Here is a 27,801-nt window from a genome sequence, read left to right on the forward strand (position 1 = left end):
CATTAAACAGAAGTTAAAGTTTAAACGTCCCTCAGACCCTGCTGGACCTCGGGGCGTCTCCGGACTACAAAGACAGCCGAGGCCTGACGCCGCTCTACCACTCCGCCATGGTGGGTGGAGCCCCCTACTGCTGCGAGCTGCTGCTGCAGGACCACGCCACCATCGGTACGTGAATCAGGGGGCCTCGAACCCGGCTGTGTGTGTGTGTCTGCTGCCCTGTAAAACATTATCATGCAACTGCTTCTATTACGTATTTATTTCGTTTATTTTTGGTGCAGGAATGACGGATGAGAACGGCTGGCAGGAAATCCACCAGGTGACACACACGCACATGCACACACACACACAAACATGCACGCACACGCACACACACAAACACGCACACAAACACACACGCACACACACGTAGACACACAAACACACACAAACATAAACACACAAACACACGCACGCACGCACGCACACACACACACATACAAACGCACAAAAACATACAGACACACACACACACACAAACAAACACACACGCTAACTCACACACTCACACACAAGCAGACACACCCACAAACACACACACATGCACAAATTGAAATGAATTTTCCTATACAACTATGTTCTTGTGTGTGTGTGTGAGTTCAGGCATGTCGCCATGGCAACGTGCAGCACTTGGAGCACCTGCTGTTCTACGGCGCTGACATGAGTTCCCAGAATGCATCGGGCAACACGGCGCTGCACCTCTGTGCTCTCTACAACCAAGTAAGTTTTTATCATCCTTTCATCCATTGTCATGCTTTTTTTGAGGTGTTTATTTTTAAGTTAATTGAATAATTGCTGCTTGTTCCTACAGGACAGTTGTGCCAGAGTGCTGCTGTTCAGAGGAGCGAATAAGGATATAAAAAACTACAACAATCAGACTGCCTTTCAGGTGAAATAACAACCGGCCCTGAGCTCAAAGCTGAGACTACATTCATACACTAAAGCCATGTCTATCCTTTAAGACATCTTATTGAGCTGTGATGACCTGCATGACCTTCCGTGGGCATGTGTGTGTGTGTGTGTAGGTGGCAATAATCGCTGGGAACTTCGATCTTGCAGAAATCATAAAAATCCACAAAACGTCTGACGTTGGTGAGTCGGCTGAGAGTGTGAACACACTTACATCATGTGTGTGTGTGTAAGCACACAAGGAGCAGGGTAAGTTAACTGAACTGTATGTGTGTGTGTGTGTGTGTGCCCAAGTAGTTCCCTTCAGAGAAACCCCATCCTACACAAAGCGCCGCAGGTCGGGTGGGGGGCGGTCCTTGGCAGGAAACGGGCTGTCCTCTCCTCGCTCTTTGATTCGCTCGGCCAGTGAGAACGTCTTGGAAAGCCCGGCCTCCTCTCCAGGCCCCTCCCTCCAAAGCCTGGAGACGCATCACGACACGCACACACACTCGCTGCGGCGACACCCGCGGCGACTCAGGTACACACACTCACAGGTGCATACACACAGGGTGTAGTTAGCACTAGTATGGGTGTAGTTAATGGACGGGTGTAGTCAGCACTAGTACGGGTCTAGTTAATGGACTGGTGTAGTCAGCATTAGTATGGGTGTAGTTAATGGACTGGTGTAGTTAGCACTAGTACGGTGTTATTAGAGGACTGGTATGGTCAGCACTAGTATGGGTGTAGTTAGCACTAGTACGTTGTTGTTAATGGACTGGTGTATTCAGCACTAGTACGGGTGTAGTTAATGGACTGGTGTAGTTAGCACTAGTACAGGTGTAGTTAATGGACGGGTGTAGTCAGCACTAGTATGGGTGTAGTCAGCACTAGTACGGGTGTTGTTAATGGACTGGTGTATTCAGCACTAGTACGGGTGTAGTTAATGCACTGGTGTTGTTAGCACTAATACGGTGTTGTTAATGGACTGGTGTAGTCAGCACTAGTATGGATGTATTCAGCACTCGTACGGGTGTAGTTAATGGATGGGTGTAATCAGCACTAGTACGGGTGTAGTTAATGGACTGGTGTTGTTAGCACTAGTACGGTGTTGTTAATGGACTGGTGTAGTTAGCACTAGTAAGGGTGTAATTAATGGACGAGTGTAGTTGGCACTAGTACGGTGTTGTTAATGGACTGGTGTATTCAGCACTAGTATGGGTGTATTCAGCACTAGTATGGGTGTTGTTAATGGACTGGTGTATTCAGCACTAGTACGGGTGTAGTTAATGGACTGGTGTGGTTAGCATTAGTACGGTGTTGTTAAAGGACTGGTGTAGTTAGCACTAGTAAGGGTGTAATTAATGGACGAGTGTAGTCGGCACTAGTACGGTGTTGTTAATGGACTGGTGTATTCAGCACTAGTATGGGTGTTTTTAATGGACTGGTGTATTCAGCACTAGTACGGGTGTAGTTAATGGACTGGTGTGGTTAGCATTAGTACGGTGTTGTTAATGGACTGGTGTTGTTAGCACTAGTACGGGTGTAGTTAATGGACGGGTGTGGTTAGCATTAGTACGGTGTTGTTAATGGACTGGTGTTGTTAGCACTAGTACGGGTGTAGTTAATGGACGGGTGTAGTTAGCACTAGTACGGTTTTGTTAATGGACTGCTGTAGTCAGCACTAGTATGGGTGTAGTCAGCACTAGTACGGGTGTTGTTAATGGACTGGTGTATTCAGCACTAGTACGGGTGTAGTTGATGGACTGGTGTTGTTAGCACTAGTACGGTGTTGTTAATGGACTGGTGTAGTTAGCACTAGTACGGGTGTAGTTAATGGACTGGTGTTGTTAGCACTAGTACGGTGTTGTTAATGGACTGGTGTAGTCAGCACTAGTATGGATGTATTCAGCACTCGTACGGGTGTAGTTAATGGATGGGTGTAGTCAGCACTAGTACGGTGTTGTTAATGGACTGGTGTAGTTAGCACTAGTACGGGTGTAGTTAATGGACTGGTGTTGTTAGCACTAGTACGGTGTTGTTAATGGACTGGTGTAGTCAGCACTAGTATGGATGTATTCAGCACTCGTACGGGTGTAGTTAATGGATGGGTGTAGTCAGCACTAGTACGGTGTTGTTAATGGACTGGTGTAGTCAGCACTAGTATGGATGTATTCAGCACTCGTACGGGTGTAGTTAATGGATGGGTGTAGTCAGCACTAGTACGGGTGTAGTTGATGGACTGGTGTTGTTAGCACTAGTACGGTGTTGTTAATGGACTGGTGTAGTTAGCACTAGTACGGGTGTAGTTAATGGACTGGTGTTGTTAGCACTAGTACGGTGTTGTTAATGGACAGGTGTAGTTAGCACTAGTATGGATGTATTCAGCACTTGTACGGGTGTAGTTAATGGATGGGTGTAGTCAGCACTAGTACGGTGTTGTTAATGGACTGGTGTAGTCAGCACTAGTATGGATGTATTCAGCACTCGTACGGGTGTAGTTAATGGATGGGTGTAGTCAGCACTAGTACGGGTGTAGTTGATGGACTGGTGTTGTTAGCACTAGTACGGTGTTGTTAATGGACTGGTGTAGTTAGCACTAGTACGGGTGTAGTTAATGGACTGGTGTTGTTAGCACTAGTACGGTGTTGTTAATGGACAGGTGTAGTTAGCACTAGTATGGATGTATTCAGCACTTGTACGGGTGTAGTTAATGGATGGGTGTAGTCAGCACTAGTACGGTGTTGTTAATGGACTGGTGTAGTCAGCACTAGTATGGATGTATTCAGCACTCGTACGGGTGTAGTTAATGGATGGGTGTAGTCAGCACTAGTACGGGTGTAGTTGATGGACTGGTGTTGTTAGCACTAGTACGGTGTTGTTAATGGACTGGTGTAGTTAGCACTAGTACGGGTGTAGTTAATGGACTGGTGTTGTTAGCACTAGTACGGTGTTGTTAATGGACAGGTGTAGTTAGCACTAGTATGGATGTATTCAGCACTTGTACGGGTGTAGTTAATGGATGGGTGTAGTCAGCACTACTACGGGTGTAGTTAATGGACTGGTGTTGTTAGCACTAGTACGGTGTTGTTAATGGACTGGTGTATTCAGCACTTGGATGGGTGCAGTTAGCACCTGTTTAGTGGCGTGGAGGAATGATTCGGATTCTTGGATTCCTGATGATCGACTCATGACTTGAGCTTTAGCGTCTTGTGACATCACTGCCTCACACAGTGACCAACCATCTCTCTCCCACCTGTCCTTCTGCAGCCCGAGCGGGGGAGGCCACGCGGAGGCCAGCCCCCCCTCGTCCCCGCCGCCAACCCCCCAGATGAGGAAGAGGAGGCTGTACAGCGCCGTGCCGGGACGCACCTTCATCGCCACCCGGTCCCACGTACCCCAGGGGCCCGGGGAGATCCAGCTGCACCGAGGGGAGAGGGTCAAAGGTCAGTGGGATCAGGGGTGCTTTGGTGTCTTTGTCCCGGCGGTGCGCTGACGCCATGACGTGTGTCTGCAGTTCTGTCCATTGGGGAAGGAGGATTCTGGGAAGGGAGCGTTAAGGGACGAACCGGCTGGTTTCCTGCAGAGTGCGTGGAGGAAGTCCAGATGAGACAATACGACCCCCGGCTGGGTGAATACTGACTTTAACATGTGCAGCACATGTAACACGCATGGTCTTTCACCACATGTACATGTATGTAAATCTGTACTCTGTGATTTACGTGTGAATGTTCCAGAGACGAGGGAGGACCGCACCAAGAGGCTGTTCAGACATTACACCGTAGGATCCTACGACAACTACACCTCCTACAGGTAGGACACCGTCAGCACTGAAGGGTGCTGCTTCTTTTGCACCAAACATAAACATATGACGCAATGCAGAAGAAATCTCACTTCCTAAATATCTTAGTGAGTAACTCAGAATAATAAATAATGCAATGAATACATTGTAGCCAGTACGAATCACTAAAGCTACCAGCTTTATAAACATTTTACATGACATGATGCATTCATCTTTTACCGACTACAATAATTCCTTTAAAATGACCACAAATAAAATAATAAAACAATACAACTTAAGAGGTCAGGAAATACAATGAATAATGATCATACATTACAAAGCAAGAAGGGAATTACATTTATGTTATAAAAGTAGTTAACATATAATACATATGTATGTAGTTAACACAATAAAACTACACAACTTGAAAACAAGGGAATACAATTTTTTTATTTTTATTTAATTCTTAATCAGCTGAGCAAACCAACTCTTTCTTCTTTTTCCGTCAGTGACTATGTGATCGAGGAGAAGACGGCTGTGCTGCAGAAGAGGGAGAGCGAAGGATTCGGCTTCGTCCTCAGAGGAGCTAAAGGTAGGAACAGGAGGACGTGTGGAGGAGAGGTGGAGGAAGGAGATCAAACAAAGATATTTGAAACAGAGAGAAGCCTTCAGAGGATGAAGGGTGGGTCTCATCCGGAGGAAGACTACAACCCCATCCTCACCTGTAGCGTGGAAGAAGTACTCTAATCCACTTAAACTACTTCAGGGAGAGCGGCAGTACTACCAAGTTAAAACACTGTCTTACTGTAAGGACAGCGTGTAACACTTGTTGGGATTTTAAATATAAGGATCAAAATCATCTGAAATTAGTTGTGTTTTTGTTTCCTTGAGTCAAGTGGTCTACATCCTCTGCGCTATCATCTTTCTACAGTAGCCCAGAAGGGACAAACCCAGGAATGGCTCCAGATGTGGCCCATGTTAGATGGAGGTACTCATGGTGACGCCACCCTTTGCATTTTGCAAGTGATAGACAGGAAGTTACCATATAAGGCCTGAGGAAGAGTGACGTCTCTGGTAGAGACCTGTCAATGAGTGTGTAGCCCCGCCCTAAAGCATCACCTGCTTCATGGTCTGTTTGACTCTACATTGACCATCATTCACTAAATGAACATCCTGCTGTATTGAAGAAGACTTGAAACTAGAGACTGAGACCATAAACTCACGTTTACAATGTTTACTGAGGGAGAAAATCAAGAGAGAAGTAGAGTCATTTCCTCATAGACGTCTATGGGAGCAGAGGAGTCGCCCCCTGCTGGTCACTACACAGAAGTAGAGTAATTTCCTCATAGACGTCTATGGGAGCAGAGGAGTCGCCCCCTGCTGGTCACTACACAGAAGTAGAGTCATTTCCTCATAGCCGTCTATGGGAGCAGAGGAGTCGCCCCCTGCTGGTCACTACACAGAAGTAGAGTCATTTCCTCATAGACGTCTATGGGAGCAGAGGAGTCGCCCCCTGCTGGTCACTACACAGATTGCAGTTTTATCCCATGAAGCTCTGATTTCACTTTACCGCCTTTTCTTTCCCCCTTTTTTTCAAGCTGAGACACCCATCGAGGAGTTTGCCCCCACGCCAGCATTCCCCGCCTTGCAGTACCTGGAGTCGGTGGACCAGGGGGGCGTGGCCTGGAGAGCGGGGCTACGGACCGGGGACTTCCTCATTGAGGTACGGGCCAGTCCTCTCACGCCAGACACCGAACACCACGGCTTCTTGTGACTCACCTGACTGTGTGTCGCACAGGTGAACGGCACCGATGTGGTGAAGGTGGGGCACCGGCAGGTGGTCTCTCTGATCCGACAGGGGGGGAGTCGACTGCTGATGAAGGTTGTATCGGTTTCCAGGAAATCTGAAACCAACCTGGTCCGGAAGAAAGGTTGTTCATCCATTTATGTTGGATTATGTTTTTCAACACTTTTCATTTATCGCATTCATTTGAAATCAACCATTAGTTTGAATTTCAAACTGAAATTTCAAACTGAAATTTCAAACTGAAATTTCAAACTGAAAGGGAAATACCTCAACATTGACTTTTGGTTTCATGCGGGATATGAACAGCAGTTACCTGGCTTTCTCGCCATCTGACTTCTCCGAGGCCTAAGATGAAACACAAGAAGCTAATTCAGTGTGGTGATAAATCACGTAATAACTCATCTTGGTGAATCCGGATTTCTTTTCACTAACTTGATCTTGCGGTTGGTTCTTGTCTTGTAGCTCCGCCCCCTCCGAAGCGGGCCCCCAGCACTTCGTTGACACTCCGATCCAAGTCAATGACCGCTGACCTGGAGGACATAGGTAAAACAAACACACACACACACACACACACACAGTAACACCGTCGAGTGCGTGTTGTTGACCTTTGTTCTGTCTGCAGCCAGGAGGAGACGCTTCGGTGAGTCACATGGGTCCGATGATGTCGTTGTGGTTGTGTTAGTGGCTTTCATTTGTTGTGGTGACGATAATGTTGGTGTAAAAGCATGTTGCAGTAACGTCATGATGTTGAAGCTATGTCATGGTGTATCAATGACGTCATCGTCTATCAATGATGTCACTGTGAATCCTCGTGTCAAAAAACACACACAGTAAAAAGTGTGAATAACAGACAGTAAAACCAAAACCAATAATCAATTATAGTGAAAGTACAAATTTTACACTCTACAAATATACCATATTACAGGTATAAGTAGTAATACCACACTTAAAAAACACATATCTTCTATCAGGTTTAAAGCCTAATTATTTAAATAGATCTTAATAATTCTTAAGTGCCACCCACAGCCCAATTGTGTAGTGATGTCACGTGGTGGTGGTTTAATGTCATTGTTCAGTGTTTTGTTAGCTCTTTTGTTCATCCTGTTCGTTTCATTTCGTCCAGACAAACTGGACGAGATGTTGGCCGGAGGTCAACAGGAAGTTGTCCTGAGGGGCCGACCGTCAGACGACTTCAGGGCAGCGACGGTGAAACAGAGGCCGACGAGCCGCCGCATCACACAAGCCGAGATTAACGTGAGACGAGTCGTACATAGGCTTCATAACACTTCACCTGAATCACCTATTTTTGCCTCTAAATGAAAGATGAAGAACATTAAGTTCCCAGATGAATAAAGGAGGTGCGTCTTTTCATTCCAAACCTTCATTTGTCACTAAATTTTCCACCGTGTTTGGGTTTGCAGTCGTTGTTTGAGCGCCAGGGTCTGGTGCCGCCTTCGGCTCCTCAGAAAAGCACCATGGCTTTACCTCGAGGGATGTCCAGAACCAAGAGCTTTGGTGAGGCCCACACACAGTATTTATTTCAGTGGAATAACAGGAAGAAGTATAAGCAATTAAAAACCTGCAAGAAAGGTCACTGTAATATATAAAGGTGATTGTAATTAATTGATCATTGAAAATAAATAAGCTGTAATTTATTTACCAATTTTAAGTACATTTCAGTTTTTTTTTTTTATTTGTAGTGCACTTTTATTTTACCGTCTCCATGGTTACAGGCACACCGGAGGACGACAGGATCTCGGCTCTGATCAATGAAAGTCGGTTTCCGCGGAGCTCCTCGCTGACAGACAGCTTCATCCCTCCTCCTCCTCAGCAGGCTCCGCCCCCTCCTCCTTCAGCCTCCTCCACCTCCACCTCGCCGCTCTTCCTTCTCGATTCCGGCCCTCCTCCCTCCTTCCTCCCGCCCCCTCCCCCTGCCAGAGGGGAGGGGCTGACCCGCTCCAGCTTCAAGCCGGGGGCGGAGCCCAGGCTCCAGGAGCTCTGCGATTCGCCAACGCGGAGCCACGCCCACGCGGAGCGGCAGAGGAAGGCGAGGTCGATGATCATCCTGCAGGACACGCCGCCGCAGCTTCAGGCCGACGGCCACGCCGCCGCGCAAGCACTGCACACCGCCACGCACACACATCACACCCCTACGCACACTGCTACGCACACTGCCACGCACCACACCCCCACGCACACCCACCACACCCCCACGCACACCTCCACGCTGTCTCTGCACAGCACCAGCCCCGCCCTCGGCCACTCGCCACTTTCACGCCGCCGGGGACGACCAATAGAAAACCCGTACGCCAACGTGGGACAGCAAGCGCCGCCCTCCAAGCCCCAGAGGAGGAAGTCGCCTTTGTTAAAACAACTTCCTGTTGAGGAGCAGGGTCAGACTTTTATCTTATATTTTTGTATTTGTGTAAGATGTTGTGAGCAAAAGGCCTTGAAGTTGTACCCAATACGAAGCTTCATTCATGACGTGGAGCTTCAAAAAATATATCAGCATTCACAAGTTCATTGTGGTGTTTCTCTTATTATACTCGTATGCATAACTTTTTCTTCCTCTTCTTTCAGGACTGAGAGACCTGGACTTGCTGAAGGTGGACGGAGGTGGACACGGCAGCCCGAGTCGGGCGGAGCTCTACCAGCAGCAGGTCCTCTCAGAACGCGCTCGTGTTCAGGGTCGCAGGTCGTCTCTCTTCCTGTCGGTGGAGGGGTCCGGGTCGGAGAACCAGGTGCCACCCCTGCTGACTCTCAGCCATTCGATGGACGACCTCGGCGAGCTTCCTCCGCCGGCTCCGGTCCTGTCGCCCTCGCCGACGCCCCACACCTTCCTCCACCCGCTGACCGGGAAACCTCTGGGTCAGTCTCTCAGATTCCTTCTGGAAAGATACAGTGACCCAGTTAAAATAATAAAGTGTGTGGATCCCAACAGGAAGTGGGCCGTTATTCATTGTAATGTAATATTTGATGATTCAACTTTATAAGTTATCGGCTTTCACTTTCAGGTTTTATTAAAAAAGATCAATTTGTATATTAGTAAAAATAACCATGTGGTTATGTGGATGATTTATTTTTACAATTACCAGAAAACCTGATATAGTATGGTATATTGTTTTAGATAATATAGAGTAGAGAGAGAGAGTAGATCTACTGACTTAAAATAGAGGAGGAAGAAGTACTGGAGGAACTTGTCAACCTTGGACCAGACCTTAGGAATCTCTAAGGAATAGAAAGGAACCTAAATCACTTGATCTGGCAGAGATCATTGAATAGAAGACTTTAGATGGTTGTAAAAAAAGAGGACAACCTCGGACCAAGGTACAAAATAGAGGAAGTCTTTAGGTTGGAGTCTTTAGGTGCTTCGCTATATAGAAGGGAATCTTAACTAAAAGTTCCTTTAATTTCCTCTTCTGTCCTCAGACCCTTCATCTCCACTCGCCCTGGCACTTGCCGCACGTGAACGAGCGCTCACTGCCCGCACGCCGAGCCCAGAGCCCAGATTAAAACACGTCTCTGCCTCCACTACACCCATCCCGACCCCAGCTGCCAGCCCCGAGGGCCGACACAAGCGCACCCCTATCACCACCCCGCAGAGCAGCCCCGAGCCCCGGTCCAAACGCACCACCCCGCAGACAAGCCCCGAGCAACGAACCAAGCGCACCACTCCCCAGACCAGTCCCGAGCTCAGGCATAAACGCATAACCCCCCCCTTGTTCCCCGACGGACAGGTGGAGCGCCCGGAAACCGAGGGAGGAGTGACATCACCTGCCGCCCCCTCCCCTGAGCGCTGGAGGCCCACCCCATTGCCTCCGCTGGCCAACGAGAGTCACCCTGCTCTGATTGACAGGCGCAGAAGCCTCACAGTGGGCAGCTCAGAGGAGGAGGGCGGGGCTTACACAGTTACCCTCCCACCAGCGCTTTTGTCTTCCAGTGACGAAGAAACTAGGGAGGAGCTTCGCAGAATCGGCCTGGTGACCCCACCCGCTGCCTTCGCCAGTCCTCCTCCTCTGCCTCCCCCATCCTCCCTCAGCCTGTTACCCCGGCGAGTTGGGGAAGGGGGAGGCGAGAGTGGTGCTGAATCCATTGGTAGACGAGGAGATGAGGAGGAAGGAAGTGACGAACGACACCACGACAGCTCCTCCCCCAGCTCCCTCCCTCCCTCCATTACCCTGGCTTCCCCTTCTGATCCCTCCTCCCAACAGGCCACTCACCCTTCCCCGTCCTCCCCTTCTACCTCCCCCATCGGCCTCAAGCCCCGCCTCCGCTCACCTATAGGTCGGGGTCGCTCTGCGCTTCGTGATCCGCTGCTGAAGCAGTCGTCGGACAGTGAGCTCCTCCCGTCGGCCGCGTCTGCGTCCTCCCCTACCTCCCCGCTATGCTCCTCCCCTACCGGCGGCGGCGGTCGACAGCCACGTTACCTGTTCCAGAGAAGGTCGAAGCTGTGGGGGGGCGGGGACGACCGCGAGGAGCGCCGAGGCTTTGGCCCGGACGAAACCGGGCGTCCGGCCGCGCTGGGAGGTCAAGTTTCAGGATCCACCGCGGATCTCAGCAACCGGTCAGCGTCGGCGCTGGAGCTTAGCGGCAGGGCGGGCTCTGGACTGGATCTGGCCAATCGGCTGCAGCTGCTAAACAAAGATAGTCACTCACTCGGAGAGGAGCCAAGTCCCCTCGATCCGGGCCGGAGGTCACCAGTAGGAGGCGCCAGGTACTGACAGCCAACTCCTACCCTAAATTCTGCAGTATTGCCGATTAGAGTACTACCGTTTCTGTGTGTGTCTGTGTGTGTGTGTGGTAATGGAACCTGTTGTTTGTGTTGTTCCAGATGTGTGGGCAGTGAAGACAGTAAATCGTAGTTTTTTATCTCTGGTAAACACTTCTCGTTATCGCTTATGGGGTGATTTTCATTTGTAACCGGCTGACTAATAAGCAACTCTGCAGACGACTAACACCTAATTACTAATTACAGACTCATCCGTCGTTTTAATGCAACATTGGAATGGGCCGTTTTCTAAATCCCAAATATATTTGTCCAATTACTGCTTAGCAACTGCAACAAGGCCTGTCATGCTTTGTGTTTCTCAACATGTGGCTTTAGGCCCTCTTCCGAACATCGGAATACTTTTTTAACTGCTACCCCAAAAGCCGCAGACACATCCGACTAACAAGCAGGTTAAGAGGTACCACTTCATTGGTTTTCTTTGCCTCTCCAGGTATGTTGCATGCAAACAGTGTTACGTTAGCTCTGCTGTTCTTTTGTTTCCAACCTCTGCTGGTGAGGATGGTGACCATTTGCCTAGGGAGCGATCATTTAGCAACACATCCACTGAGAACGTCATTATCATCGATGGGATAGGTAATCAATGTGTCATTCATACGGGCTGTAATGTGCTGCAGGTTGTTCTCCAGTCTGGGTGAACTCCACACCATCTCCCAGAGGGGATACGGCGCCAGCTACACGGTCCGACCGGGGAGCCGCTATCCCGTGACCCGCCGGAGCCCCTCCCCCTCTCCCTCCCCGTCCGACAGGTCAATAGGTCACGCCTCCTCCACCGCCCCCTGCTCCGAAAGGCCCGACCTGAGCTCGGGCCGCGGCCTCACTATCCTGAAGTCGTCCAGCCTCAGCCTCCCCTCGGAACCCAAGGAGGTTCGCTTCGTCATGCGCAGTGCCAGCGCGCGGACCAGGTCCCGCTCGCCCTCGCCCTCGCCACACGCCTCGCCCTGCCCGTCCCCAGTGCTGAGCGGGCCCCTGCTGGCCCTACGGCCGTGGAGGCAGCGGCCCCTCAGCCTGTGGAATAAGTACGATGTAGGCGACTGGCTGGAGAGCGTGGGCCTGGCCGAGCACCGCCAGCGCTTCCAGGAGCACGAGATCGAGGGCTCCCACCTGCCAGCTCTCACCAAGGAGGACTACGTGGAGCTGGGCGTCACCAGACTGGGGCACCGGATCAACATCGAGAGGGCCCTCCGGCAGTTGCTGGATGGTTCCACTTGACATCTCACCTTCGACCACTGACCTCTAGACATCCCGAACTGCGACCTCATAACGCCTGACCTCTGGTCAGGCACTATCTCTTTGACTAGAATATCTGAGCAGCGACTGAGTCTTTGGACCGTTTTACCAACGTGGACCTCAGCTCTTTGATCAACCCCAAGCGAACTGGAAGTCCCAATATTTGCGTCCATTAGAAGCTTTTGTCTTACTTTACATCTCAATTTAGTTTACTTTATATCACTATGGATTAAAAGCTCCCAATTAAATTTCTCTATTTTAAAATCCCTAATGAGTCATCCTGGTTGCTCTGAAGTTTTGCGTTTTTAACAACGCGCAAGAGAGCAATGTTCTTACACCAAGAAAAAAGACAAAAATGGGTTATCGAAGTCCCCGACAAATCAACTAACTGTTAACTGAAGCTATCTACGTTAGCGCACTGAGCTAATCTGGGGTCATTGATCAAAGAGCTGATCTGACAAACTGATAAATATAACGAGAAGGGTTGTTTTTCTTTGCACCATTCTGCTTCCCCAGACAAGTTCAGCCGTTATTTCGCGAGCCTAGCTGGATGATTGCGAGCAACAGGAAGTCTCCACTTTACTGAACATCGGGAGATTAGTGGAGAATATTACTCCTTCTTTTTCTTGTGATTTGTTTTTTTCTTCTGAATATCACCCATGAAGACATTTTCTGTTTTTTTTCAAGTGCGTATCATAACGCCGATCATTTAGAATTTTGCGAGTAACAGGTAATAATAACGTGATGGTGATGACTTTACAGAGTTTATAATAGTATGGATAAAACGATTTTGAGTTCCTTATGATTTGACGATGAGTTAAATTTTGGGGGTCGTTTCGGTGACCTTTGAGATTCATGATGATTTGTCAATGAGTGTGACTTTGTGCTGACGTGCCGTGTGTTTCAGGGAGAGCTGCACCTGAGCTCCAACTGGTTTCTAACCTGCTTATCGAGGGCTTACTGTACATGGTGCTATCTGTTTAAAGCCATCTGTACAGAAAAATACCTTCCCCTGCTACTCCTTCCTTTGACTAACACAACAACTCAACTTAAACCGCCCTCTTCCCTTAAATCTAGTATTCCTAAATAATCCTTCAAGTGTGGCTGTACCTGCCATAACCACCCCAGGGTGACGGTAACTTTGCCAGGACCAGGCCATATATGGAGTTTCCTCCTTGCCATATTAGGGATTTGTTTCCCTGCCATAATTGGAGTTTCCTTCAGAACATATATAGATTTTCCCAGAGTTTAAAGCGTGCCTCAAATGACGCCTGATTACGATGTGTTAGTTTACGAGTCAAGATGTGGTTCCTCCTAAATTTGTTGATAATTTAATTATAATAAAGAGCTTCGCAAGAAGCGGTCAGTACGGTTTACAAAGCTTCGCAAAAAGTTAAACTTGACATTATGGGTGAACTCACACCTAATTTAATTTTATACCACTGCACTCGAACAAAGTATTCTGCTTTGATTCATATTTTTTGGATTTAAGCCTTTTAAAACACAAAGAACCTGTATTACCGGGGTTGGTTGAGCAGCATTCAAAGACCACCATAATTCACAATTAAACAACATACCATAACAAAAAAGAAAATAATGAAGGTAATGAGGTCAATAGACATTCAAAGCTTTGTGTGAAAAAACTATCTCGATGTATTGCCCTAAAATAAAGAATTCTAATCAAGGTTTAAGGTTAAAACGTTTTGGAATGCTATTGCTAGGCCGCCTGCTCTGCTAGCTGACGCACTTTATACTTAAACTTTTCACCACATTATGCAAAATCTGTGGACACTACTTTTAAAGAACCAGTTGCTTCTTGTTCCATCTTACCCACAGAGCTTTGACCCGTGTCTCTGCAGGAAGGAAGGACGGATTTAGCCTGGCTTAGCACAGAGGGTTTAGCCTAGCTTAGCACACAGACTGGACGCGGCTCAAATCAGAAGGGAAAAAATGCACCTTACAACCACCAATTTGTCAGACTAACATGTTGTATCTTGTTAGCTAGCAGGGGTGGAACGTAACTAAGTACATTCACCGTACTGAGGTACCGTTTACTCGTTACAAGCCACATACCTCTAGGTTGTTGCACACAATAGAGTTGAATATAGTAGATTGTCCCATTTTCATTCATTACACCTTCAAACCAGCACAATAAACAAGGTACAACAAGTAAACAAGACCTTGGAAGTCCCTGCAAGGTATGTTTATTCACTCAGAAGCTCAGTTAAAAGCAAGATAAGTTACTTTACTTTTATATCTTGCTTTCCGTCACATTGCTAAAGCTGAACTAAATAAACCACCTGACAAGTTCAATTCCCGCCTCTCAAAGCACAATCAACGCTCCAGTGCCTGTTTCCACAGCAACAAACCTACTTTATCAAGCGTTTTAGTCCTGACTGAAGTACCTGCATTCAACATGAAGCCTAATCACGACTCCCAAAGTTGTAGAAATTCACGCGCCCCTTTTATGTGAAAAGTTATTATCTCACAGAGGTATAGAGGGTATAGTCTTTGTACATCACATTACAGTAGACTTTATATTTACTTTATATAATATATATTATGGTTGAATAATGTAGCTATAGTGTAATATATAAAGTATAATAGACAATAAGATGTATACAGTAATATTTTGGTAGACCGTAGTCTATTAGGGCTTTAGTGTGATATTCAGCCTTTGTAATCAGCCACACATCAGCTGTTTAACCCTCACATTTAGAGAGTAACTTAATCACCTTCTAAATACACTCGTGTGAGATCATTAATGTCAACGGTGACTTCAACATATCATTAATTCAAACTAATATGTTGCAGGCATAGTTATTCCCGTTTGGTCCAATCTGAGAGACACATTCCTCTTTGATTCTACTTATGTTAAGCTTTTACCAGTTGAGAAGTATCAAAGGTTATAAATAACTAAAACTGCCTTTGTTAGTCTTGTGGTACCTTACTACACTTTATAACCTCGTTGCTGGAGCTTAAGGCTTTTAAAAAAAAGTCATCATACCCTCAGATGGGTGAACCCTGGTTACTTTCACAACCTAACAGCATCTGGCCGACATCCGTCGGGTCTCAGGCGGTTCAAAGTTTTTGTATCTTCTCTGAATAGAAATATATTATTGTGACAATCAATTTGTACTCCGTATGAACAATTGTGAAGAAAATTATATGAAACTTTCACATCGCAAACGTTTGGCCATGCTTGGCCTTTTTTTGGCTATTCTATTTTTTTTTTTATGCTTCAAAGATCACATTTGCCGAGTTCAGCACATCGCAATTGTCGCAAAGAATTGCAAAAAATCTTCAAACATTGTAAAAACGTGCATACTGGAAGCATCCCAATGCCTTCAGCTGCTGACGTGACCTTCAATGCCAATACAAATAGAACGTAGCTGTTTACGCTGAATGAGTATCACATATTAACCGTATGTAGTATAAATTATAACGGACTATGGTCTACCGTGCATAGTCCTCCACCCACAGTGAGTCAGCGATGGAGATGTCATGTGAGCTCCTGACTACTGACCTCAGCTTCCATTATAGCCCAAGCAGACACACAAGCTTGTTTGTTTATTGAAGGATTTCTCAGCCAATCAGAAACCTGCCGCGAGCAAAGCTGAAGTCTGTGGTGTTCCTCCGTTGAAAAAAGTAGTTCCTTCCTTTCTCCAAGTCTATCTTAGATATTAATAGTTAACATCATTCAAAAAGAAATAACATAAATTGATCTTTTGTATATATCACTCCTTTGAAGTGATATAAGCATCTAACAGTGAAAACGTTTACATGCACACTAATATTTCACTATTATTACAAAAATGTTGTGATACAGCAGTCTGTTAGGATACTCTGAATTAATATGTGTGGGATACGTCGAAATTAATTGTAGGACGTAAGCTATGGAGGAATATTCATTTTAATGAGCTATAATTTATGGCACAAAACAAAATAATTCTGTGCACGTAAACGTAGTCATTGACAGCAGCCACTCTGTAACACAAGAAATTTTACTTTAGATGCTTAAAGTATATTTTCATGCTTCAGTTGGATTATAAACAAAAAGCTGTATTAAAAGAGGTTGTGTCTCGATTTCAAAAATCTACTGTTAGCCTCGTGAAACGGCCAAAAAATACAGCAAAGAACCAAAATGGCTGCTGCTGCCATCTGATATTGTTTACCATGACAACGCCTCAACTCCCTGCTGGTTGGCTGAGAATCCTGGCTTTCTTACCTGCGTGTGAAACCTTCCTCTTTCCTGATATTCACCTGGTTATAATGGTTTAATGGTTACCCTCCTCCTCCTCTTCCCTAGCTTCCTCTTTTTAGAGTATGTTTGTAGTTTCTTCTGGAGTGAGTGGTGTGTGTGCACTTGTAGTTTATTTTCTTCCCTTTTCTAAAAACTAAGAGCACACAAACGACAACCGATGGGCTCTGGAACGCAACAGATTGTAATCTTTATAATAAACTGTCATTTATTACAAAGTTAACAATTTCCTTTCCCGTTTGGTTCTTTTGCATTCAGTGTTTTTTGTCTGAAGTGATGTTGTTAGATAACACCTTGTTTACATGTTTATACATAACATTTTGCAAACATTTCTAATACAAACAGTAAATATGTTAAAAATGTAAAAAACAGAGGATTCAACAGGGACACTAATGCTGCATTCGCACTAAAAGTGAAGCGTATTTTCACTAACGCTTAACGCTTTACTCGCGCAAGTAGCTTCATTAGCGCCTTAAAGGGGGCGTGGCTTATCTCACTTTTTTGCATCTTTTGTGCCGCCCGGTAAAAGTTTGCCTCATTCGCGACCAGACACGTGTGTGCATTGGCTTTGCATTGAATGTACTCGCGCAAATAATTTGCTTCGTTTTAGTGTGAACGCACAATTAGGCACAAGCTGTGATTATCTAATTACAAACATATATCACATGCAATGCAGGTTGTTACTGTTCTCTTGGCCTTTTTTTGGAACATGTGTAAATATACCCCCCCCCCCCACCCCCCTGCTTTTTAAAAGTCTTTATTTACCAATTGCACTCGTACAATTTCATAAACTGTCGACAAACAGCAAAAGTATTTAAACAAACATGGCGAACACAGATAATGAAATATAGGCATAGACGTGACGTTAAATAACACAGCATGGTACGTGAGAACCAGTGTTTTGAACTGGATGAGGCCGCCACTGGTAACCAGTGAAGAGAGGAGGAGTGGAGTAGAGTGGGAGAACTTAGGAAGGTTGAAGACCAGTGGAGCTGCTGCATTCTGGATGAGCTGCAGAGGTGGAATGGAGCAGGGAGACCTGCCAGGAGAGAGTTACAATAGTCCAGGAGATGACAAGAGCCCGAATCAGTACCTGCGCCTTCTTCTGAGTGAGAAGGGGTCGTGAGATTGCGCTGGAAGCAGTAAAGAGGACTCCCAGGTGTAAATGTTAAGCATTACTGTATGCTTAACCGAAAAAGATAAATGTGCACTTAGCAAACCAGAGCAGGAATCTGATTGGTTGTTAATCTCCTCCCCCTCTGGGCTCTCCCATTGGCCGGTGGACTCCTGACCTGTGACTGCTTCATGCAGGATCAACACACCTCAGTGTGCAGGCTGAACACCAGAACAGGTAGGCTACCTAAATACAGAGACATGGCACTCAGTATAGGCATTCAATATAATTAATTCAAACGTCAGTGTTTGACTTTCAGATCCGACGGTTTCTGCATTAACATTACTGCTGCATTAATGTCACATTTTCCTGCTGTCTTTATGTATACATCTGCATGTAACTTTATGAAATGTGATTCATAAAGTGAATCTTGGGTAGAGTTTTGAAGTCGGGGTCATACGATCATCTTGTTATATCGCATAAATTCCTCAACTGCTTCTTGTTGTTGCAGCTCGACATGACGTCCATGCCAGATCTGATCAGGAAGAAGAGAGACGGAGGAGCGCTGAGTGAAGAGGAGATCCGCACCTTTATCCGCTGCGTCACAGACAGAACTATCGAGGAATGTCAGACAGGTACGACAGGTTCCGTCTCGCAGTCCAACACCTCACCAGGCAGTGACTCACCTCTTGTTCTCCACTCAGGGGCCATGCTGATGGCCATCTGGCAGAAGGGAATGGTCCAAGAGGAGATCAAAACCCTGACCAGGGAGATTATGTCATCGGGGGAAGTGATGTCCTGGCCGGAGGAGTGGGCAGGGCTGGTGGTGGACAAACACTCGACAGGTGGAGTTGGAGATAAAGTCAGTCTGGTGTTAGCACCCGCGCTAGCCGCCTGTGGCTGCAAGGTACGCCTTCCCCGTCACGCCCGTGCATCTACTCGTCTATCATGTTGTGACCCTGGTGCCTGTGTGTTCCTCAGGTGCCTATGATCAGTGGGCGGGGCTTGGGTCACACAGGAGGGACTCTGGATAAGCTGGAATCGATTCCAGGATTCAATGTCCGCCAGTCAACTGCTCAGGTGCAAGAAAACACACCGTGTAGAAATAATTCAAAGTTCCCCGGCATCGTGCTTACTGGTGGAATGTTAAATGTGCCGGCTATGCAGATCCAGGAGATCCTGCGCTCGGTGGGCTGTTGCATTGTGGGTCAGACAGAGTTGTTGGTTCCTGCAGATCGAATCCTGTATGCACGGCGGGACGTCACCAGCACCGTGGACAGCCCGCCCCTGATTGCTGGTACTATGGAGTAAATACATATATATATACTGTCTGTATATACTGTCTGTCTTTATTCATTTATCAACACTTATATACTTACTGTCTTTTACGTTTGTTTCTGTTTATGTCTTTTCATGTCTTTCTTTTGTTTATTCATTGCATAATGTTTTATTCATTTTAATGACAGCTCGAGTCCTTTAGAAGAAAACCACAATAACAATTCTACCGGAGCCGCTCTGCTGACATGAACATGAACCGAGCCGTTTGTGTTTGTTCAGGCTCCATCATCTCAAAGAAAGGAGCCGAATCGCTCTACGCTCTGGTTCTGGATGTGAAGTTTGGACGAGCTGCTCTGTATAAAGACATGGACAGTGCCAGAGAACTAGCACAGTTATTAGTAAGTACTACTAATATATAGTAATGTACACGCAACATACGTGAATATGATGCCACATGTAGATTGTGTTCAACATCAATATAAAATATAATAATGTCATTTCATGGTTTTCATTATCAAAAAGTCCCAAAAAATATGCATGTAAAAGTACATCAACAGTTTAAATAATCTTTTATCTCCGACGTGAAAAAGGAAAACTAATATATTCACTTAGATTGAAGACAAGAATAACAGCACATATTTGAGAATGTTTCTATGTTTGTAATAATAATGTTAATGATATCTATATATGATATATAATGTGTAAGGTGGGTGTAGGGACGGACCTTGGCATGCGTACAGCCGCCGTCCTCAGCCGGATGGACACTGTGATTGGTCGATGTGTGGGCAACAGTCTGGAGGTGATGGAGTCCCTGGAGACGCTAAAGGGGAAAGGACCCGCGGACCTAATGGAACTGGTCACCGCTCTGGGTAAAGACCGCCTCTTTGTCCCCTGAAGTATTGGTGGAGGTCTAAATGAATAAAAATAAAAATACATATATTTATATTATATTATATTTACACACATTATATATATATAAGAGGTTTATTTCTATTTATTTAATTTCGGGAGATATGCTATTTATATTTAAAATGTATGTTTATTTAATAATATACATTTGTTATATCTAACCATCAAAACTGTACAAACGTTTCTATTTTTGGGTGAAAGGAAACAGTATCTGGTAAATTACCGGATAGAATCGGTTCAGAATGTTGGTTCAATCATTGGTACTCAATTAATACATCTTATAATTGTGATGGATTCGGCCCAAAATCAGCTTTTCTGTTTTAAGAGGAAATGTTTTGTTTTCATTCAAATTGTCAAGAGAAATAAACCTGTGTTAAGTCTTGCTGCTGCTTTGTAGGCGGCATCTTGCTGCAGATGACTGACATGGCGTCCAACGAATTGGAGGGCAGAAGAAAAATTTTTGACGCTGTGATTGGTGGAGCTGCGCTCGGCAAGTTCCAGGCCATGATGGAGGCTCAGGGCGTGGCCAAAGAAACAACTCTAAAGCTGTGCTCCGCCCACGGGGATTACCACAGCGTCCTGAAGAGGTCCCAGCATCAGATGGAGCTGGAGACGCTATCAGATGGTAAATATGTACAGAAAAGAAAGATATTTACTAACTTATTTGTTCATTTACTTAGTAACATATATTTTTGCATGCTTTATTTGCTTTATATGAAGTTATAAAGTTTCATCTTAATGTGTACTTTAAATCTGTTGTCTTTTCGGGTTCCTGCAGGGGTCGTCGTGGATGTCTGCGGTTTGACGTTGGCTGAAATTCTTAATAAATTGGGAGCGGGGCGATCAAGAGCAGAAGGACTTATCAATCACAGCGTAGGGGCGGAGCTACTGGTGTCGCTGGGTCAGAGGGTCAGGAAAGGTGATAGATGATGATATGGACGATTCCGGGTTCGTTAGAATCACCATGGTGTGTACTGACTTGTGTATACTTTCAGGCGAGTTCTGGCTGCGGCTCCACTACGAGGCTCCGGCTCCGAGTGCAGAACAGATCAGTCACCTGCAGGGCGCTCTGGTTGTGGAAGAACGTGGAAACTATGTAGTGGAGGATTTGGTGATCAATGTGCTGCTGCCTAAATGACACGCCTTAATACTTTTGTTCCATCTTTCGATTCTCCCTCGTTATGAAAATAAAAACATTTCGCATACTTTTTTTTCAATGGGTTCTCCATTTCAAAAAGCCAGATGAGAAAGCTTCTCAAGTCCACATACCGACACACATTCACAAAAATACAAAAGAAATACAAAATGTCATGGGGTCAATTCACATTAGACACTGACTCATTTGGACATGCTGGTTTTTTAGGTGGTATATTTATCGTTTTTTAACACATCAGTTCTTATGTCAGGATGGCCGAGTGGTCTAAGGCGCCAGACTTAAGTTTCGACTCTGTTCTCAGCAAAAAAGACTTCTGGACTCCAATTGGAGGCGTGGGTTCAAATCCCACTTCTGACATGTCAAACTACTTTTATGATTCACTCTGGACACTGACTGATTTGGACATGCTGGTTTTTAGATGGTATATTTATCGTTTTTTAATACATCAGTTCAAATGTCAGGATGGCCGAGTGGTCTAAGGCGCCAGACTTAAGTTTCGACTCTGTTCTCAGCAAACAAGACTTCTGGTCTCCAATTGGAGGCGTGGGTTCAAATCCCACTTCTGACATGTCAAACTACTTTTATGATTCACTCTGGACACTGACTCATTTGGACATGCTGGTTTTTAGATGGTATATTTATCGTTTTTTAATACATCAGTTCAAATGTCAGGATGGCCGAGTGGTCTAAGGCGCCAGACTTAAGTTTCGACTCTGTTCTCAGCAAACAAGACTTCTGGTCTCCAATTGGAGGCGTGGGTTCAAATCCCACTTCTGACATGTCAAACTACTTTTATGATTCACTGTGGACACTGACTCATTTGGACATGCTGGTTTTTAGATGGTATATTTATCGTTTTTTAATACATCAGTTCAAATGTCAGGATGGCCGAGTGGTCTAAGGCGCCAGACTTAAGTTTCGACTCTGTTCTCAGCAAAAAAGACTTCTGGTCTCCAATTGGAGGCGTGGGTTCAAATCCCACTTCTGACAAGTCAAACTACTTTTATGATTCACTCTGGACACTGACTCATTTGGACATGCTGCTTTTTAGATGGTATATTTATCGTTTTTTAACACTGCAGTGCTAATGTCAGGATGGCCGAGTGGTCTAAGGCGCCAGACTCAAGGTTGGAAACCTTTCTCAGGAAAGAGGCTTCTGGTCTCCGATTGGAGGCGTGGGTTCAAATCCCACTTCTGACATGTCAAACTACTTTTATGATTCACTCTGGACACTGACTCATTTGGACATGCTGCTTTTTTAGGTGGTATATTCATCGTTTTTCAACACTGCAATGCTAAAGTCAGGATGGCCGAGTGGTCTAAGGCGCCAGACTCAAGGTTGGAAACCTTTCTCAGGAAAGAGGCTTCTGGTCTCCGATTGGAGGCGTGGGTTCAAATCCCACTTCTGACATGTCAAACTACTTTTATGATTCACTCTGGACACTGACTCATTTGGACATGCTGCTTTTTTAGGTGGTATATTCATCGTTTTTTAACACTGCAGTGCTAATGTCAGGATGGCCGAGTGGTCTAAGGCGCCAGACTCAAGGTTGGAAACCTTTCTCAGGGAAGAGGCTTCTGGTCTCCAATTGGAGGCGTGCGTTCAAATCCCACTTCTGACATGTCAAACTACTTTTATGATTCACTCTGGACACTGACTCATTTGGACATGCTGGTTTTTAGATGGTATATTTATCGTTTTTTAATACATCAGTTCAAATGTCAGGATGGCCGAGTGGTCTAAGGCGCCAGACTTAAGTTTCGACTCTGTTCTCAGCAAAAAAGACTTCTGGTCTCCAATTGGAGGCGTGGGTTCAAATCCCACTTCTGACATGTCAAACTACTTTTATGATTCACTCTGGACACTGACTCATTTGGACATGCTGCTTTTTTAGGTGGTATATTCATCGTTTTTTAACACTGCAGTGCTAATGTCAGGATGGCCGAGTGGTCTAAGGCGCCAGACTCAAGGTTGGAAACCTTTCTCAGGGAAGAGGCTTCTGGTCTCCGATTGGAGGCGTGGGTTCAAATCCCACTTCTGACATGTCAAACTACTTTTATGATTCACTCTGGACACTGACTCATTTGGACATGCTGCTTTTTTAGGTGGTATATTCATCGTTTTTTAACACTGCAGTGCTAATGTCAGGATGGCCGAGTGGTCTAAGGCGCCAGACTCAAGGTTGGAAACCTTTCTCAGGAAAGAGGCTTCTGGTCTCTCCGATTGCAGGCGTGGGTTCAAATCCCACTTCTGACATGTCAAACTACTTTTATGATTCACTCTGGACACTGACTCATTTGGACATGTTAGTTTTTAGATGGTATATTCATCGTTTTTTAACACTGCAGTGCTAATGTCAGGATGGCCGAGTGGTCTAAGGCGCCAGACTCAAGGTTGGAAACCTTTCTCAGGAAAGAGGCTTCTGGTCTCTCCGATTGCAGGCGTGGGTTCAAATCCCACTTCTGACATGTCAAACTACTTTTATGATTCACTCTGGACACTGACTCATTTGGACATGCTGGTTTTTAGATGGTATATTTATCGTTTTTTAATACATTAGTTCAAATGTCAGGATGGCCGAGTGGTCTAAGGCGCCAGACTTAAGCTTCGACTCTGTTCTCAGCAAACAAGACTTCTGGTCTCCAATTGGAGGCGTGGGTTCAAATCCCACTTCTGACAAGTCAAACTACTTTTATGATTCACTCTGGACACTGACTCATTTGGACATGCTGCTTTTTAGATGGTATATTTATCGTTTTTTAACACTGCAGTGCTAATGTCAGGATGGCCGAGTGGTCTAAGGCGCCAGACTCAAGGTTGGAAACCTTTCTCAGGGAAGAGGCTTCTGGTCTCTCCTATTGGAGGCGTGGGTTCAAATCCCTCTTCTGACATGTCAAACTACTTTTATGATTCACTGTGGACACTCACTCATTTGGACATGCTGCTTTTTAGATGGTATATTTATCGTTTTTTAATACATCAGTTCAAATGTCAGGATGGCCGAGTGGTCTAAGGCGCCAGACTTAAGTTTCGACTCTGTTCTCAGCAAAAAAGACTTCTGGTCTCCAATTGGAGGCGTGGGTTCAAATCCCACTTCTGACATGTCAAACTACTTTTATGATTCACTCTGGACACTGACTCATTCAGACATGCTGCTTTTTTAGGTGGTATATTCATCGTTTTTCAACACTGCACTGCTAAAGTCAGGATGGCCGAGTGGTCTAAGGCGCCAGACTCAAGGTTGGAAACCTTTCTCAGGAAAGAGGCTTCTGGTCTCCGATTGGAGGCGTGGGTTCAAATCCCACTTCTGACATGTCAAACTACTTTTATGATTCACTCTGGACACTGACTCATTTGGACATGTTAGTTTTTAGATGGTATATTCATCGTTTTTTAACACTGCAGTGCTAATGTCAGGATGGCCGAGTGGTCTAAGGCGCCAGACTCAAGGTTGGAAACCTTTCTCAGGAAAGAGGCTTCTGGTCTCTCCGATTGCAGGCGTGGGTTCAAATCCCACTTCTGACATGTCAAACTACTTTTATGATTCACTCTGGACACTGACTCATTTGGACATGCTGGTTTTTAGATGGTATATTTATCGTTTTTTAATACATTAGTTCAAATGTCAGGATGGCCGAGTGGTCTAAGGCGCCAGACTTAAGCTTCGACTCTGTTCTCAGCAAACAAGACTTCTGGTCTCCAATTGGAGGCGTGGGTTCAAATCCCACTTCTGACAAGTCAAACTACTTTTATGATTCACTCTGGACACTGACTCATTTGGACATGCTGCTTTTTAGATGGTATATTTATCGTTTTTTAACACTGCAGTGCTAATGTCAGGATGGCCGAGTGGTCTAAGGCGCCAGACTCAAGGTTGGAAACCTTTCTCAGGGAAGAGGCTTCTGGTCTCTCCTATTGGAGGCGTGGGTTCAAATCCCTCTTCTGACATGTCAAACTACTTTTATGATTCACTGTGGACACTCACTCATTTGGACATGCTGCTTTTTAGATGGTATATTTATCGTTTTTTAATACATCAGTTCAAATGTCAGGATGGCCGAGTTGTCTAAGGCGCCAGACTTAAGTTTCGACTCTGTTCTCAGCAAAAAAGACTTCTGGTCTCCAATTGGAGGCGTGGGTTCAAATCCCACTTCTGACATGTCAAACTACTTTTATGATTCACTCTGGACACTGACTCATTCAGACATGCTGCTTTTTTAGGTGGTATATTCATCGTTTTTCAACACTGCACTGCTAAAGTCAGGATGGCCGAGTGGTCTAAGGCGCCAGACTCAAGGTTGGAAACCTTTCTCAGGAAAGAGGCTTCTGGTCTCCGATTGGAGGCGTGGGTTCAAATCCCACTTCTGACATGTCAAACTACTTTTATGATTCACTCTGGACACTGACTCATTTGGACATGCTGCTTTTTTAGGTGGTATATTCATCGTTTTTCAACACTGCACTGCTAAAGTCAGGATGGCCGAGTGGTCTAAGGCGCCAGACTCAAGGTTGGAAACCTTTCTCAGGAAAGAGGCTTCTGGTCTCCGATTGGAGGCGTGGGTTCAAATCCCACTTCTGACATGTCAAACTACTTTTATGATTCACTCTGGACACTGACTCATTTGGACATGCTGCTTTTTTAGGTGGTATATTCATCGTTTTTTAACACTGCAGTGCTAATGTCAGGATGGCCGAGTGGTCTAAGGCGCCAGACTCAAGGTTGGAAACCTTTCTCAGGAAAGAGGCTTCTGGTCTCTCCGATTGCAGGCGTGGGTTCAAATCCCACTTCTGACATGTCAAACTACTTTTATGATTCACTCTGGACACTGACTCATTTGGACATGCTGGTTTTTAGATGGTATATTTATCGTTTTTTAATACATCAGTTCAAATGTCAGGATGGCCGAGTGGTCTAAGGCGCCAGACTCAAGGTTGGAAACCTTTCTCAGGAAAGAGGCTTCATGGCCTCTCCGATTGCAGGCGTCGGTTCAAATCCCACTTCTGACATGTCAAACTACTTTTATGATTCACTCTGGACACTGACTCATTTGGACATGCTGGTTTTTAGATGGTATATTTATCGTTTTTTAATACATCAGTTCAAATGTCAGGATGGCCGAGTGGTCTAAGGCGCCAGACTTAAGTTTCGACTCTGTTCTCAGCAAAAAAGACTTCTGGTCTTCAATTGGAGGCGTGGGTTCAAATCCCACTTCTGACATGTCAAACTACTTTTATGATTCACTCTGGACACTGACTCATTTGGACATGCTGGTTTTTAGATGGTATATTTATCGTTTTTTAATACATTAGTTCAAATGTCAGGATGGCCGAGTGGTCTAAGGCGCCAGACTTAAGCTTCGACTCTGTTCTCAGCAAACAAGACTTCTGGTCTCCAATTGGAGGCGTGGGTTCAAATCCCACTTCTGACAAGTCAAACTACTTTTATGATTCACTCTGGACACTGACTCATTTGGACATGCTGCTTTTTAGATGGTATATTCATCGTTTTTTAACACTGCAGTGCTAATTTCAGGATGGCCGAGTGGTCTAAGGCGCCAGACTTAAGGTTGGAAACCTTTCTCAGGGAAGAGGCTTCTGGTCTCCGATTGGAGGCGTGGGTTCAAATCCCACTTCTGACATGTCAAACTACTTTTATGATTCACTCTGGACACTGACTCATTTGGACATGCTGCTTTTTTAGGTGGTATATTCATCGTTTTTCAACACTGCACTGCTAATGTCAGGATGGCCGAGTGGTCTAAGGCGCCAGACTCAAGGTTGGAAACCTTTCTCAGGAAAGAGGCTTCTGGTCTCTCCGATTGCAGGCGTGGGTTCAAATCCCACTTCTGACATGTCAAACTACTTTTATGATTCACTCTGGACACTGACTCATTTGGACATGCTGCTTTTTTAGGTGGTATATTCATCGTTTTTTAACACTGCAGTGCTAATGTCAGGATGGCCGAGTGGTCTAAGGCGCCAGACTCAAGGTTGGAAACCTTTATCAGGAAAGAGGCTTCTGGTCTCTCCTATTGGAGGCGTGGGTTCAAATCCCTCTTCTGACATGTCAAACTACTTTTATGATTCACTGTGGACACTGACTCATTTGGACATGCTGCTTTTTAGATGGTATATTTATCGTTTTTTAATACATCAGTTCAAATGTCAGGATGGCCGAGTGGTCTAAGGCGCCAGACTTAAGTTTCGACTCTGTTCTCAGCAAAAAAGACTTCTGGTCTCCAATTTGAGGCGTGGGTTCAAATCCCACTTCTGACATGTCAAACTACTTTTATGATTCACTCTGGACACTGACTCATTTGGACATGCTGGTTTTTAGATGGTATATTTATCGTTTTTTAATACATCAGTTCAAATGTCAGGATGGCCGAGTGGTCTAAGGCGCCAGACTTAAGTTTCGACTCTGTTCTCAGCAAAAAAGACTTCTGGTCTCCAATTGGAGGCGTGGGTTCAAATCCCACTTCTGACATGTCAAACTACTTTTATGATTCACTCTGGACACTGACTCATTTGGACATGCTGCTTTTTTAGGTGGTATA

The 27,801-nt window shown here is 45.5% G+C and overlaps 2 protein-coding genes, 1 long non-coding RNA gene and 29 other non-coding genes across 38 annotated transcripts in view; 31 read left to right on the forward strand and 1 right to left on the reverse strand.

The window, feature by feature from the left end:
- The window catches only part of shank3b (SH3 and multiple ankyrin repeat domains 3b), a 29,313-nt gene extending 12,301 nt beyond the window's left edge, over positions 1-17,012 (forward strand). For 3 of the 7 annotated variants that reach the window (XM_037459909.2, XM_037459912.2, XM_037459913.2), the window contains 20 exons: positions 36-165; positions 279-316; positions 640-756; positions 848-925; positions 1,062-1,128; positions 1,240-1,462; positions 4,192-4,367; positions 4,439-4,552; positions 4,659-4,734; positions 5,212-5,294; positions 6,301-6,425; positions 6,501-6,633; positions 6,972-7,052; positions 7,132-7,149; positions 7,633-7,763; positions 7,931-8,024; positions 8,243-8,902; positions 9,090-9,377; positions 9,939-11,223; positions 11,913-17,012. In XM_037459909.2, the coding sequence (XP_037315806.1) occupies positions 36-165; positions 279-316; positions 640-756; positions 848-925; positions 1,062-1,128; positions 1,240-1,462; positions 4,192-4,367; positions 4,439-4,552; positions 4,659-4,734; positions 5,212-5,294; positions 6,301-6,425; positions 6,501-6,633; positions 6,972-7,052; positions 7,132-7,149; positions 7,633-7,763; positions 7,931-8,024; positions 8,243-8,902; positions 9,090-9,377; positions 9,939-11,223; positions 11,913-12,507 (4,512 nt within the window). In that variant the 3' untranslated portion in view covers positions 12,508-17,012. Of the gene's footprint in view, positions 1-35; positions 166-278; positions 317-639; positions 757-847; positions 926-1,061; positions 1,129-1,239; positions 1,463-4,191; positions 4,368-4,438; positions 4,553-4,658; positions 4,735-5,211; positions 5,295-6,300; positions 6,426-6,500; positions 6,634-6,971; positions 7,053-7,131; positions 7,150-7,632; positions 7,764-7,930; positions 8,025-8,242; positions 8,903-9,089; positions 9,378-9,938; positions 11,224-11,340; positions 11,385-11,912 lie in introns of all 7 variants that reach the window. The other 4 variants (XM_037459914.2, XM_037459910.2, XM_037459911.2 and 1 more) reach the window with 4 other exon arrangements.
- LOC134107481 (uncharacterized) lies at positions 6,496-7,074 on the reverse strand. The gene is made up of 3 exons (XR_009942755.1): positions 6,942-7,074; positions 6,823-6,854; positions 6,496-6,617 (listed from the first exon to the last, which is right to left on the reverse strand). It is a non-coding gene; the product is annotated as an uncharacterized LOC134107481 (long non-coding RNA).
- A 1,043-nt stretch (positions 17,013-18,055) lies between the features above and the next one.
- tymp (thymidine phosphorylase) lies at positions 18,056-21,292 on the forward strand. The gene is made up of 10 exons (XM_037462682.2): positions 18,056-18,137; positions 18,412-18,535; positions 18,605-18,807; positions 18,882-18,980; positions 19,068-19,197; positions 19,458-19,576; positions 19,885-20,047; positions 20,485-20,712; positions 20,866-21,006; positions 21,083-21,292. Exons 2-10 carry the CDS (start codon positions 18,418-18,420, stop codon positions 21,223-21,225), a joined length of 1,344 nt encoding a protein of 447 aa, XP_037318579.2. The 5' UTR covers positions 18,056-18,137; positions 18,412-18,417; the 3' UTR covers positions 21,226-21,292.
- A 196-nt stretch (positions 21,293-21,488) lies between these two features.
- Positions 21,489-21,600, forward strand: trnal-uaa (transfer RNA leucine (anticodon UAA)). The gene is made up of 2 exons: positions 21,489-21,526; positions 21,555-21,600. It is a non-coding gene; the product is annotated as a tRNA-Leu (tRNA).
- A 99-nt stretch (positions 21,601-21,699) lies between these two features.
- On the forward strand, positions 21,700-21,811 carry trnal-caa (transfer RNA leucine (anticodon CAA)). The gene is made up of 2 exons: positions 21,700-21,737; positions 21,766-21,811. It is a non-coding gene; the product is annotated as a tRNA-Leu (tRNA).
- A 99-nt stretch (positions 21,812-21,910) lies between these two features.
- trnal-caa (transfer RNA leucine (anticodon CAA)) lies at positions 21,911-22,022 on the forward strand. Its single transcript has 2 exons — positions 21,911-21,948; positions 21,977-22,022. It is a non-coding gene; the product is annotated as a tRNA-Leu (tRNA).
- A 99-nt stretch (positions 22,023-22,121) lies between these two features.
- On the forward strand, positions 22,122-22,233 carry trnal-uaa (transfer RNA leucine (anticodon UAA)). Its single transcript has 2 exons — positions 22,122-22,159; positions 22,188-22,233. It is a non-coding gene; the product is annotated as a tRNA-Leu (tRNA).
- A 99-nt stretch (positions 22,234-22,332) lies between these two features.
- trnal-uaa (transfer RNA leucine (anticodon UAA)) lies at positions 22,333-22,443 on the forward strand. The gene is made up of 2 exons: positions 22,333-22,370; positions 22,398-22,443. It is a non-coding gene; the product is annotated as a tRNA-Leu (tRNA).
- A 100-nt stretch (positions 22,444-22,543) lies between these two features.
- trnal-uaa (transfer RNA leucine (anticodon UAA)) lies at positions 22,544-22,654 on the forward strand. Its single transcript has 2 exons — positions 22,544-22,581; positions 22,609-22,654. It is a non-coding gene; the product is annotated as a tRNA-Leu (tRNA).
- Positions 22,655-22,754: 100 nt separating this feature from the next.
- trnal-caa (transfer RNA leucine (anticodon CAA)) lies at positions 22,755-22,865 on the forward strand. The gene is made up of 2 exons: positions 22,755-22,792; positions 22,820-22,865. It is a non-coding gene; the product is annotated as a tRNA-Leu (tRNA).
- Positions 22,866-22,964: 99 nt separating this feature from the next.
- Positions 22,965-23,076, forward strand: trnal-caa (transfer RNA leucine (anticodon CAA)). Its single transcript has 2 exons — positions 22,965-23,002; positions 23,031-23,076. It is a non-coding gene; the product is annotated as a tRNA-Leu (tRNA).
- A 100-nt stretch (positions 23,077-23,176) lies between these two features.
- trnal-uaa (transfer RNA leucine (anticodon UAA)) lies at positions 23,177-23,287 on the forward strand. Its single transcript has 2 exons — positions 23,177-23,214; positions 23,242-23,287. It is a non-coding gene; the product is annotated as a tRNA-Leu (tRNA).
- Positions 23,288-23,387: 100 nt separating this feature from the next.
- trnal-caa (transfer RNA leucine (anticodon CAA)) lies at positions 23,388-23,500 on the forward strand. Its single transcript has 2 exons — positions 23,388-23,425; positions 23,453-23,500. It is a non-coding gene; the product is annotated as a tRNA-Leu (tRNA).
- Positions 23,501-23,599: 99 nt separating this feature from the next.
- On the forward strand, positions 23,600-23,712 carry trnal-uaa (transfer RNA leucine (anticodon UAA)). Its single transcript has 2 exons — positions 23,600-23,637; positions 23,665-23,712. It is a non-coding gene; the product is annotated as a tRNA-Leu (tRNA).
- Positions 23,713-23,811: 99 nt separating this feature from the next.
- Positions 23,812-23,923, forward strand: trnal-caa (transfer RNA leucine (anticodon CAA)). Its single transcript has 2 exons — positions 23,812-23,849; positions 23,878-23,923. It is a non-coding gene; the product is annotated as a tRNA-Leu (tRNA).
- Positions 23,924-24,022: 99 nt separating this feature from the next.
- trnal-caa (transfer RNA leucine (anticodon CAA)) lies at positions 24,023-24,135 on the forward strand. Its single transcript has 2 exons — positions 24,023-24,060; positions 24,088-24,135. It is a non-coding gene; the product is annotated as a tRNA-Leu (tRNA).
- Positions 24,136-24,234: 99 nt separating this feature from the next.
- trnal-uaa (transfer RNA leucine (anticodon UAA)) lies at positions 24,235-24,346 on the forward strand. The gene is made up of 2 exons: positions 24,235-24,272; positions 24,301-24,346. It is a non-coding gene; the product is annotated as a tRNA-Leu (tRNA).
- Positions 24,347-24,446: 100 nt separating this feature from the next.
- trnal-caa (transfer RNA leucine (anticodon CAA)) lies at positions 24,447-24,557 on the forward strand. The gene is made up of 2 exons: positions 24,447-24,484; positions 24,512-24,557. It is a non-coding gene; the product is annotated as a tRNA-Leu (tRNA).
- A 99-nt stretch (positions 24,558-24,656) lies between these two features.
- Positions 24,657-24,769, forward strand: trnal-uaa (transfer RNA leucine (anticodon UAA)). Its single transcript has 2 exons — positions 24,657-24,694; positions 24,722-24,769. It is a non-coding gene; the product is annotated as a tRNA-Leu (tRNA).
- Positions 24,770-24,868: 99 nt separating this feature from the next.
- trnal-caa (transfer RNA leucine (anticodon CAA)) lies at positions 24,869-24,980 on the forward strand. The gene is made up of 2 exons: positions 24,869-24,906; positions 24,935-24,980. It is a non-coding gene; the product is annotated as a tRNA-Leu (tRNA).
- A 99-nt stretch (positions 24,981-25,079) lies between these two features.
- Positions 25,080-25,192, forward strand: trnal-uaa (transfer RNA leucine (anticodon UAA)). Its single transcript has 2 exons — positions 25,080-25,117; positions 25,145-25,192. It is a non-coding gene; the product is annotated as a tRNA-Leu (tRNA).
- Positions 25,193-25,291: 99 nt separating this feature from the next.
- On the forward strand, positions 25,292-25,403 carry trnal-caa (transfer RNA leucine (anticodon CAA)). The gene is made up of 2 exons: positions 25,292-25,329; positions 25,358-25,403. It is a non-coding gene; the product is annotated as a tRNA-Leu (tRNA).
- Positions 25,404-25,503: 100 nt separating this feature from the next.
- On the forward strand, positions 25,504-25,614 carry trnal-caa (transfer RNA leucine (anticodon CAA)). The gene is made up of 2 exons: positions 25,504-25,541; positions 25,569-25,614. It is a non-coding gene; the product is annotated as a tRNA-Leu (tRNA).
- A 100-nt stretch (positions 25,615-25,714) lies between these two features.
- On the forward strand, positions 25,715-25,825 carry trnal-uaa (transfer RNA leucine (anticodon UAA)). Its single transcript has 2 exons — positions 25,715-25,752; positions 25,780-25,825. It is a non-coding gene; the product is annotated as a tRNA-Leu (tRNA).
- Positions 25,826-25,925: 100 nt separating this feature from the next.
- Positions 25,926-26,038, forward strand: trnal-uaa (transfer RNA leucine (anticodon UAA)). The gene is made up of 2 exons: positions 25,926-25,963; positions 25,991-26,038. It is a non-coding gene; the product is annotated as a tRNA-Leu (tRNA).
- A 312-nt stretch (positions 26,039-26,350) lies between these two features.
- trnal-caa (transfer RNA leucine (anticodon CAA)) lies at positions 26,351-26,462 on the forward strand. The gene is made up of 2 exons: positions 26,351-26,388; positions 26,417-26,462. It is a non-coding gene; the product is annotated as a tRNA-Leu (tRNA).
- A 99-nt stretch (positions 26,463-26,561) lies between these two features.
- On the forward strand, positions 26,562-26,673 carry trnal-aag (transfer RNA leucine (anticodon AAG)). Its single transcript has 2 exons — positions 26,562-26,599; positions 26,628-26,673. It is a non-coding gene; the product is annotated as a tRNA-Leu (tRNA).
- Positions 26,674-26,772: 99 nt separating this feature from the next.
- trnal-uaa (transfer RNA leucine (anticodon UAA)) lies at positions 26,773-26,883 on the forward strand. The gene is made up of 2 exons: positions 26,773-26,810; positions 26,838-26,883. It is a non-coding gene; the product is annotated as a tRNA-Leu (tRNA).
- Positions 26,884-26,983: 100 nt separating this feature from the next.
- trnal-uaa (transfer RNA leucine (anticodon UAA)) lies at positions 26,984-27,096 on the forward strand. Its single transcript has 2 exons — positions 26,984-27,021; positions 27,049-27,096. It is a non-coding gene; the product is annotated as a tRNA-Leu (tRNA).
- A 100-nt stretch (positions 27,097-27,196) lies between these two features.
- trnal-caa (transfer RNA leucine (anticodon CAA)) lies at positions 27,197-27,309 on the forward strand. The gene is made up of 2 exons: positions 27,197-27,234; positions 27,262-27,309. It is a non-coding gene; the product is annotated as a tRNA-Leu (tRNA).
- Positions 27,310-27,408: 99 nt separating this feature from the next.
- Positions 27,409-27,520, forward strand: trnal-caa (transfer RNA leucine (anticodon CAA)). The gene is made up of 2 exons: positions 27,409-27,446; positions 27,475-27,520. It is a non-coding gene; the product is annotated as a tRNA-Leu (tRNA).
- Positions 27,521-27,619: 99 nt separating this feature from the next.
- Positions 27,620-27,731, forward strand: trnal-uaa (transfer RNA leucine (anticodon UAA)). Its single transcript has 2 exons — positions 27,620-27,657; positions 27,686-27,731. It is a non-coding gene; the product is annotated as a tRNA-Leu (tRNA).
- The last annotated feature ends 70 nt before the right edge of the window (positions 27,732-27,801 follow it).

The sequence above is a fragment of the Pungitius pungitius genome, chromosome 2, assembly GCF_949316345.1.
Source record: "Pungitius pungitius chromosome 2, fPunPun2.1, whole genome shotgun sequence".
Lineage (NCBI taxonomy): Eukaryota > Metazoa > Chordata > Actinopteri > Perciformes > Gasterosteidae > Pungitius > Pungitius pungitius.

What these genes read in the sequence shown, in the direction of transcription:
- tymp (XM_037462682.2), top strand. Translation starts at nt 18,418, where the DNA reads ATGACGTCCATGCCAGATCTGATCAGGAAGAAGAGAGACGGAGGAGCG. An exon ending in TAGCCGCCTGTGGCTGCAAG is followed by an intron (nt 18,808 to 18,881) that starts GTACGCCTTCCC and finishes TGTGTTCCTCAG; the next exon opens with GTGCCTATGATCAGTGGGCG. An exon ending in GCTGGAGACGCTATCAGATG is followed by an intron (nt 20,713 to 20,865) that starts GTAAATATGTAC and finishes GGGTTCCTGCAG; the next exon opens with GGGTCGTCGTGGATGTCTGC.